The sequence below is a fragment of the Hylobates moloch genome, unplaced genomic scaffold, assembly GCF_009828535.3.
Source record: "Hylobates moloch isolate HMO894 unplaced genomic scaffold, HMol_V3 SCAFFOLD_5, whole genome shotgun sequence".
Taxonomy (NCBI): Eukaryota; Metazoa; Chordata; class Mammalia; order Primates; family Hylobatidae; genus Hylobates; species Hylobates moloch.
The window spans coordinates 126,131,285-126,141,641 of record NW_026652280.1 but is presented as its reverse complement, the minus strand read 5'-3'; the positions used below and the strand labels follow the sequence as shown (position 1 = coordinate 126,141,641).

At 39.7% G+C, this 10,357-nt stretch overlaps 1 protein-coding gene across 1 annotated transcript; it reads left to right on the top strand.

Moving 5' to 3' along the window:
- Positions 1-9,461: 9,461 nt before the first annotated feature.
- LOC116468373 (large ribosomal subunit protein eL42-like) lies at positions 9,462-9,743 on the top strand. The gene has a single exon (XM_032151975.1). It carries the CDS (start codon positions 9,462-9,464, stop codon positions 9,741-9,743), a length of 282 nt encoding a protein of 93 aa, XP_032007866.1.
- Positions 9,744-10,357: the final 614 nt, after the last annotated feature.

Below are 10,357 nucleotides of genomic sequence, written 5' to 3'. Positions count from 1 at the left end.
TGTAATGTGTCTGCAGAGTGTTTGGCATGTGGCATTTTCAGTGAACATTAGTTCCTTCCCTTCTAGTTTCAAGGTATGCAAAAGGCCATTTAGCAAGAAGCGACTCCTGCCCCCCCATCTCGTGAAGGTGGAGCTGACCTGGCTTTGTCATCAACATGTTGATGACTCTCAACTCATTTGGGTCCCCCGTGTAGCCACATGCTACTAATTAATTTGAAGAAAATTAATAGTCATCACTGTTTTCTGAATTGTGTATGTAAATTCCAACTTAGGAACAAAGTTGATAGTCACTGAAGAGTAGTTGCCTACATAGTGTATAAAATAGTCTGCTCTGATCCAAGTTCCTTTGAAACAAAGTTAAATTGGTGCAACAGAAGTTAAGTTCATCAGAAAGGAAAAGATTAGAGGGCTACACTAGTCACTGTGATAAGGACTTGATAGAGTTTTGCAGAAAAAGTCTAAAGATTGACTCATTTATAAGAATTCTAAATAAAGATATATAAACGAAGGTAAAATGACCTCAGAATGAACAATGTCATGAGAATCCAAGCTGTTACATCCGGTATTAGCAGAAACTTTCAGCAGCACACCCTAGTATGAAGGGCCAATAACAAATACTGTAATTCAAGTGAGGAACAGCCTTACTTTCCAGAACTGCCCAGTTAATCAAAAAGTCTGGAACTATTCCCGGGATTTTTTTTTTAGATCTAGAAAAAAAACCTCAAGATAACCCTTGTAAAATTGATCTAACATCAATGGGATGTGAGAAGGTAGTTATAGGTTTGCATTATCAGAGGGGTTTTACAAAAAATAAAGTGATTTGCAAAATAAGACTAAAGTAGAAAAGGTAAACACATATCATTTGTGTATGGTGATTGGAGGAGAGTTGAGGAGGGCAGGGGAGCATTCAAGGGAACGAAGAAACAGTTCTACAATGTGGAGGAAGTTGGTCAGACTTCAGCTTCCCCAGAGGATAAGCGAAATTTAATTATTTACTTGTTCTTGGCACCAGGTTTATTCCCTACACAAAAACTTTAAATCAAACCTAGAAATAACTCTAAGAGAGAAGAGGAGACATTTTATTTGAAGGTGTGTGCTGTAGATGAAATGGTAAGTGGAAATCTGTTTATTCTCACTGATTATTTCCATGTGGAAGTTGCAAATCCTACAGTGGCCAATGGAAAAGGTAAAGTTAGATGAGAGCACCATTTACTTCTTTGTGAAAAAGTATCCCTCAGTAATTACACGGGATCCATAGGTAGCTTTGTGTTGTAGCACGGGTCTTGAAGTTGACTCTAATTAAAGCCCTCCAATCTTTCCAAGAATTCTTAATGACCATAATCTTTGAAACTTTAGCATTGATGTAGTTCAAGTGCCCTCTGACCTTATTCACTCACTCCTTGAGATTTTACCTAGAAACATTTCTGTTCAACTTGACCAACTTCAGCTATAACTACTCTCTCAGAATATCAAGTATACAATACACACCAGTAGAAAATAATTTTCCTTCCTCCCACTACTACTTTAAAAAAATTAGCTATAGATAAAGATTCCAAACATAGCCTCCTCTATAATCTATAAATTTCACTTTTGGGTATATACCCAGGAGAAATATGTCATCCTCAAACATGTATAGGAATATTCACAGTTGCTTTATTCATAATAACCAAAGACTAAAACCAATCTGAATATTCATCAGAAACAGTAGAATATTTCAAAACAGTGAAAAAGAGCAAGCTATTGCTATGTGCAACAAGAAGATAAATCTCACAGACATAATGCTGAGTGAAAAGAAGCTAGACACAAAAGAATACCACTATGAATCCATTTATATGAAGTTTAAGGATAATTAAAACTCACCTATGGTGATAGAAGAATAGTGGCTATCTTCGGAGGATACTAACTCAGGGTGGTCATCAGGAAGCCTCTGGGAGGCTAGAAATACTCACTGTTTTATCTGTGTGGTAGTTTCATGGGTGTATATACATGTAAAGAGTGATTAAGCTGTGCACTTAAGATTTGAGCACTTTACTGAATGTATATTATATCTCAAATTTTTAAAACAAGAAGAAAAAATCCTGTTCAGAAGTTTATATGTGGAGATTCAAAATTTAAGCTTATGCCCAAGATGCCAGCTCTTCATTGGTAATACATTAGTGATTTGATGATGCTGTAGCCAATAATTCCCTGCAAATATAGTTTTTGGCACACAATTTTAGAAAAATGAGCATAACAGGAAATTGTAATCAAAATAACTTTTCCATACTTATTGGTATCAACAGTAATAATAGGAGCTACTGTTCATTATACACATGATATACAGTATACAATATGGTTTCATTTACTTTCAACAAATATTTTTGTCTTTTCTTATTGTCCTGAGTTAAAGAATCTTCTTCAAGTACAGTAACCTGAACAAGGCAAACAGCCCATTATGAGATTGTCATAACAAAGTTTATTTCAGCCTGGATGTTCCAAGTGCATTACCAAGGGAGATTAAAGAAAAGGGGGAATAAGCCTTTCTACTATAATAGTTTTACTTCAATTTTTAAAAAATAGAGTGGTTTCCCATTATTGCTTCTTTGCTTCTGGTAACCAGTCTTCAGGAGTAATTAGTTTGATAATTAGTTCAAGATGTCATTTAAAAAGAAGCAATTTTTAATGGACTAACTTGAAAACAATCTTTTATCTCATACTGGCTGATTTTTCTTAATGAATTAAATAAACCATTTCTATGCTTACAGAAAGTAAACAGACCCATTCCCAAAAGGATAAACTCTCTTGCCATCTAGGGAGTTTCAGATCTGTTTAGGGAACCAAGATAGTGAAACAATAGCACTGAGGAGGCTACTGATAGGCGATGTGTCACTGGGGTGTTGTAGACATTAATCATGAATGCTGAAGAAATTCAAGAGGTAAAGTCTGTTGGGGGCAATTTCATTTTCAAATAAATATCATTTCATTGGGGGACATTCTTCATGGGAAAAAACTCAACTTCTTTAAAGCTGTACCATAGGTGGGAATTGAACAATGATAATACATGGACACAGGAAGAGGAACATCACACACCAGGGACTGTTGTGGGGTTGGGGGAGGGGGGAGGGACAGCATTAGGAGATATACCTAATGCTAAATGATGAGTTAATGGGTGCAGCACACCAACATGGCACATGTATACATATGTAACAAACCTGCATGTTGTGCACATGTACCCTAAAACTTAAAGTATAATAATAATAAAATAAAATAAGGTGGAACAATAAAAAAAAAAGCTGTACCCTATTAATCCACAGTGCAACCCAAAGACTGGAACAGCAAAGTGAAAGGCCTCAGGTTCATAAAACCCTTGTCCCTGATTTAATTTCAAAACGATTTCTGCTGTTTGGAACTATGAGAAAACATCAATTGAGTCTCAGCAGTAGTCATGGAGAAATCACAACTTAACCCAAAACACTGAAAAAGAGCTCCAGTATCTTATGGAGCCTCAAGAAGCCAAAGCTTTTAGAAGTCCCAGCCCCTAAGCCTTGATGGGGGTGGATGTAAGTCATCAAGGGAGATCTGTCTAACAACTATTTAGAGTGTACTCTTGATTGCTGTTTCCTGAAAAAGAAGTCTTGTACCAGCTACTTACGGAGATTAGTGGGTAAATTTTCTAGTCAGCATTATTTATAAGCTTCTAGAGAATTTATGAATATTAATATGATGTTGGGAAAAAAGTTGTGAATGTTATAATGTAAAATTCGGGGTGGGGAGGGGTCCAGGATGGCTGAGTAGAAGCAGCTGTGGTGTGTAGCTCTCAAGGAAAAGAATGAAAGGGCCGAGTGAATACAGCACCTTCAATTGAAATATCCAGGTATTCGCATTGGTACTGATGAGGAAATCAACTCAACTTACTGAGAAGAAAGAAAAGCAGGGCAGGATGATGGCCCACCTGGGAGTGACATAGAGCCACAGGAATCCCTACCTCTAGCTGAGAGAAGCAGTGAGTAAACGTGTGACCCCAGGGAACCACGCTCCTCCTACGGATCTTTGCAACCCTCCAATCATGATCCCCTCGTGAGTCCACACCACCAAGGCCTTGGGTCCAACACACAGAACTGTGTGAAATTTTAGCAGATTAGCTGCTCAGGCACACACAGAGACCCAGGAGCTTTACATACTTTGCTCAGGATCCTCAGCAAGATAGGAGGTCCGTACATACCCCTAGGAAGGGGGCTAAATCCAGGGGGCTGAGAAGCATTGGTCTGTGGGCCCCACTTCCATGGTACTTCACAAGATAAGAACCACTGGCTTGGAATTCCAGCTAGCCACCGGCAACAGGGTGGAGCCTGCCTGAGACAGAATGGAGGCCTGGGGGGTAGAGGTGGGCCACCATCTCTGCTGTTTGGTAGACTCAGCCATTCCAGCCCACGGGCTTTAGAGAGTTCAAATGGTCCTGATAAGGAAGGGTCCCAGCACAGCACAGAATGTGACAAGATTGCTTCTTTGATCAGAACCCTGATTCATTCCTCCTCACTGGGCGGGACCTCCCAGTTGGGACCTTCAGCTACCCCTGCCTGCCCTTATTCTATGGACAGAGCTCTGCTCGCTCCCTTGGATGGAGTGCCAGGGTGGGGAGTTGCAACTTTGTTTGTTTGGATGACTCAGTCATTCCAGCTTATGGGCTTAGTTCAAGCCAACAATGGGGCAGAGGCAGTTCCCCAGCACAACATGGCTATGGTGCCGAGGCATGGCCAAACTGCATCGATAAACAGGATCTGGACTCACTCCTTCTCACTGGGTGGGTCCTCCCAGTCAGGGGACCCCCAGCAACCCCACCTATGTTCTACTACTGACAGAGTTCTAATTTCCCCCTGGGATGGAGGTCCTGGGGGGTGGGGCAGGCCACCAACTTGGCTGTTTGGGCATCTCAGCCAGTCCAGCCTGCAGGCCTTGGGGATCCCAAACCAGTCAGGGGCTGAAGAGATCCTCAACACAGCATAGCTGCTCTACAAAATGCAGCCAGACTGAGACTGCTCTTTTAAGTAGGTTCCTGGTCCTGTTCCTCCTGATGGGGTGAGATCTTCCAACTGGGGTCTCCGGCCACCTCCTACAGGTGCATTCAGGCATGCAACAAGTCAGTACCCTCCTGGGACAGAACATTGAGAGAAAGGGGCAGGCTACCATATTTACTGTTTCGCAGCCTTCACAGGTGATACCTCCAGGTACTGGAAAAACTGAGACAATTACGGTCTGAAGCAGACCCTTAGCAAAATCACAGCAGTCCTACAGAAGAGTGGCCAGACTGTTAAAAGAAAAAAGCCAAAACAACAGCAAACCCCAGAAAAACCCCATCCAAAGTCAGCAACCTTAAAGATCAAAGGTAGATAAACCCACAAAGATGAGAAAAAGTCAGCACAAAACCACTGAAAACTCAAAAAAGCAGAGTTTCTCCTTTCCTCCAAATGATCACAACACTTCTCCAGCAGGGGCTCAGAACTGGGCTGAGGCTGAGCTGGCTGAAATGACAGAGGTAGGCTTCAGAATGTGGATAAAAACAAACTTTGTTGAGCTAAAGGAGCATGTTGTAACCCAATGCAAAGAAGCTAAGAAACATGATAAAACAATGCAGGAGTTGACAGCCAAAATAGCTAGTATAGTAAGGAACATACTGACATGATAGAGCTGAAAAACACACTACAAGAACTTCACAATGCAATCACGAGTATTAATAGCAGAACAGACCAAGCAGAGGAAAGAATCTCAGAGCTTGAAGACTGTCTTTCTGAAATTAGACAGACAGATAAGAATAGAGAGAAAAGAATAAAAAGGAATGAATGAAATCTCCAAGAAATATGGGATTATGTAAAGAGACCAAATCTATGCTACCTGATTGGGCTACCTGAAAGAGATATGGAGAATGGAACCAATTTGGAAAACATATTTCAGGATATCACCTGGGAGAACTTCCCCAACTTAGCTAGACAGGCCAACATTCAAACTCAGGAAATGCAGAGAACCCTAGTAAGATACTCCACAGGGTCATCCCCAAGACACTTAATCTTTAGACTCTCCAAGGTCAAAATGAAAAAAAAAAAAATGTTAAAGGCAGCCAGAGAGAAAGGCAAGGTCACCTACAAAGGGAAGTCCATCAGACTAATAGTGGAAACCCTACAAGCCTGAAGAGATTGGGGACCAATATTCAAAATTCTTAAAGAAAAAGAATTTCCAACCCAGAACTTCATATCTGGCTGAACTAATTCATAAGCCATGGAGAAATAAGACTCTTTTCAGGCAAGCAAATGCTGTGGGAATTTGCTACCACCAGACCTGCCTTACAAGAGCTCCTGAAGGAAGCACTAAATATGGAAAGGAAAAACCATTAGCAGCTGCTACAAAAACACAGAGACCAGTGACAATCTGCACCCTGGTCTGTGCAAAAAGTACACAGACCAGTGACAATATGAAGCAACCACATAAGTAAGTCTGTAAAATAACCAGCTAATATCATGATGACTGAATCAAATTGACACATAATAATACTAACCTTAAATATAAATGAGCTAAATGCACCAATTAAAAGACACAGAATGGGAAGCTGGATTAAGAACCAAGACCCACTGATATGCTGTCTTTAAGAGAGCCATCTCATATGCAAAGACACACATAGGCTCAAAATAAAGGGATGGAGGAAAATGTACCTAGCAAATGGAAAACAGAAAAAAGCAGGGGTTGCAATCCTAGTTTCTGACAAAACAGACTTTAAACCAAAAAAATAGAAAAAGACAAAAAAGGGCATTACATAATGGTAAAGGGTTCAGTTCAACAAGAAGAGCTAACTATCCTAGATATACCTAAATATAAGCATTTAATACAGAGGCACCCAGATTCATAAAGCAAGTTCTTAGAGAACTTCAAAGAGAGAGACTCCCACACAATAATAGTGGAAGACTTTAACACCCCACTGACAATAGTAGACAGATCATAAAGACAGAAAATTAACAAAATATTTAGGACCTGAACTCTGCTCTGGATCAAGTGGACCTGATAGATATCTATGGAACTCTCCACCCAATAACAACAGAATATACATTCTCATTGCCATGTGACCTTTATTCTAGAATTGATCACATAATCAGAAGTAAAATACTTCTTAGCAAATGCAAAATAACTGAAATCATAACAAACAGTCTCTTGGACCACAGCACAATCAAATTAGAACTCAAAATTAAGAAATTCACTCAAAACCACATAAGTACATGGAAATTGAACAACCTGCTCCTGAATGACTTTTGAGTAAATAATGAAATTAAGGCAGAAATCAAGAAGTTCTTTGAAATGAATGAGAACAAAGACACAACATACCAGAATCTCAGGGATGCAGCTAAAGCAGTGTTAAGAGGGAAATTTATAGCACTAAATACCCACAGCAAAAAGCTAGAAAGATGTCAAGTTAGCAACCTAATATCACAACTAAGAGAACTGGAGAATTGAGAGCAAACAAACCCCAAAGCTAGCAGAAGGCAAGAAATAACCAAGATCAGAAGTAAACTGAAGGAGATAGAGACGTGAAAAATCTGTCCAAAGATCAATGAATACAGGAGGTGGTTTTTTGAAAAAATTAATAAAATAGATAGACCACTAGGTAGAAAAATAAAGAAGAAAAGAGAGAAAATTCAAGTAAACACAATCAGAAATGATAAAGGGGATATTACCACTGACTCTGCAGAAATACAAACAACCATCAGAGAATACTATAAACACCTCTATGCACATAAACTAGAAAATCTAGAAAAAAATGAATAAATTCCTGGACACATACAACCTTCCAAGACTGAACTAGGAAGAAATTGAATCCCTAAATGGACCAATAATAAGTTTTGAAACTGAGGCAGTAATAAAGAGCCTATCAACCAAAAAAGCCAAGGACCAGATAGATTCACAACTGAATTCTACCAGAGGTAAAAAGGAGACCTGGCACCTTTCTACTAAACCTATTCCAAAAGATTGAAAAGGAGGGACTCCTCCCTAACTCATTCTATGAGGCCAGCATCACACTGATACAAAAACCTGGCAGAGATACAACAACAACAAAATTTCAGGCCAATATCCTTGATTAACATCAATGCAAAAATCCTGAACAAAATATTGGCAAACTCAATTTAGCAGCATATCAAAAAGCTTATCTACCAGAATCAAGCAGACTTCATCCCCAGGATGCAAGACAGGTTTAATATGTGCAACTCAATCAATGCAATTCCTCACATAAACAATGCTAAAGACAAAAACCACATGATTATCTCAATAGATGCAACAAAGGCCTTCAATAAAATTCAACATCCTTCATCTTAGAAACTCTCAATAAAATAGGTATTTAAGGAACATAACCCAAATTAATAAGAGCCATCTATGACAAACCCACAGCCAATATCATACCAAATGGGCAAAAGCTGGAGGCATTCCCCTTGAAAATGGCACAAGATAAGTTTGCCCTCTCTCACCGATTCAACATAGTATTGGAAGTTCTGGTCAGGAAAATCAGGCAAGAGAAATAAATAAAAGATATTAAAATAGGAAGAGAGGAAGTCAAACTATCTTTGTTTGCCAGATGACATGCTGTATCTAGAAAACCCCATCATCTCAGCCTAAAAGCTTCTTAAGCTGATAAGCAACTTCAGCAGTCTCCAGATATAAATCAATGTGCAAAAATTGTTAGCATTCCTATACACTAACAACAGGCAAGCCAAGAGCCAAATCATGAATGAACTCCCATTCACGATTGCCACAAAAAAGAATAAAATACACAGGCCAGGTGCAGTGGCTCACACTTGTAATCCCAGCATTTTGGGAGGCCGAGGCGGGTGGATCACAAGGTCAGGAGATCAAGACCACAGTGAAACCCCGTCTCTACTAAAAATACAAACAAATTAGCCGGGCATGGTGGTGGGTGCCTGTAGTCCCAGCTACTCGGAGAGGCTGAGGCAGGAGAATGGCATGAACCTGGGAGGCGGAGATTGTAGTGAGCCGAGATTGCACCACTGCACTCCAGCCTGGGCGACAGAGCGAGACTTCGTCTCAAAAAAAAAAAAAGCTAACAAGGGAAGTGATGGACCTCTATAAGGATAACTAGAAACCAGTGCTCAAAGAAATCAGAGGATGCACACACACACAAATAGAAAACAGTCCATGCTCATGGATAGGAAGAATCAGTATTGTGAAAATGGCCATACTGCCCAAAGCAATTTATAGATTCAATGCTATCCCCATGAAACTACCAATGACATTCTTCACAGAATTAAAAAAAAAAAACTGTTTCAAAATTCATATGGAACCAAAAAAGAGCCTGAATAGCCAAGGCAATCCTAAGTAAAAAGACCAAGGCTGAAGGCATTACACTACCCGACTTCAAACTATACTACACCTATATACTTCCATTTCTGGCCCATCCTCTTTCTTTCTGTGGTGATAGTGCTCTTGCAAACATGGTGAACATTTCTAAGACCCGCCGGACTTCCTGTAAAAAGTGTGGCAAGCACCAATCTCACAAAGTAACACAGTGCAAGAAGGGCAAGGATTCTCTGTATGCCCAGGAAAAGTGGTATTATGACAGGAAGCAGAGTGGCTATGGTGGGCAGACTAAACTGATTTTCCAGAAAAAGGCTAAAACTACAAAGAAGATTGTGCTAAGGCTTGAGTGTGTTCAGCCCAACTGCAGATCTAAGAGAATACTGGCTACTAAAAGATGCAAACATTTTGAACTATGAGGTGATAAAAAGAGAAAGGACCAAGTGATCCAGTTCTAAGTATCATCTTTTGTTTTATTATGAAGAGAATAAAATCTTGAGTTTATGTTAAAAAGAAAAAAAAATCCTATACTACTGGGTTACAGTAACCAAAACAGCAGAATACTGGTACAAGAACAGACACATAGACCAATAGAACAAAATAGAGAACTTAAATATAGGACTACACACTTACAACCGTCTGATCTTTGACAAACCTGGCAAAACAAGCAATGGGGAAATGATTCCCTATTTAATAAATGCTGCTGGAAGAACTGGCTAGTCATATGCAGAAAATTTGAGCTGGACCCCTTCCTTACACCATCCTTGACAAAAACCAAGTTGAGATGAATTGAAGACTTACATGTAAAACCTCAAACTATAACAACCCTAGAAGAAAACCTAGGCAACACCATTCAGGACTTAGGCATGGGCAAAGATTCCATGACAAAGATGCCAAAAGCAATTGCAACAAAAGTAAACATTGACAAATGGGATCTAGTTAAACTAGAGAGGCCAGGTATGGTGGCTCACACCTGTAATCCCAGCACTTTGGGAGACCAAGGCAGGCAGATCATCTGAGGTCTGATTTCAAG

Bases quoted from the DNA above. Each gene is read 5' to 3' on its own strand.
- LOC116468373 (XM_032151975.1), top strand. From the start codon at position 9,462: ATGGTGAACATTTCTAAGACCCGCCGGACTTCCTGTAAAAAGTGTGGC.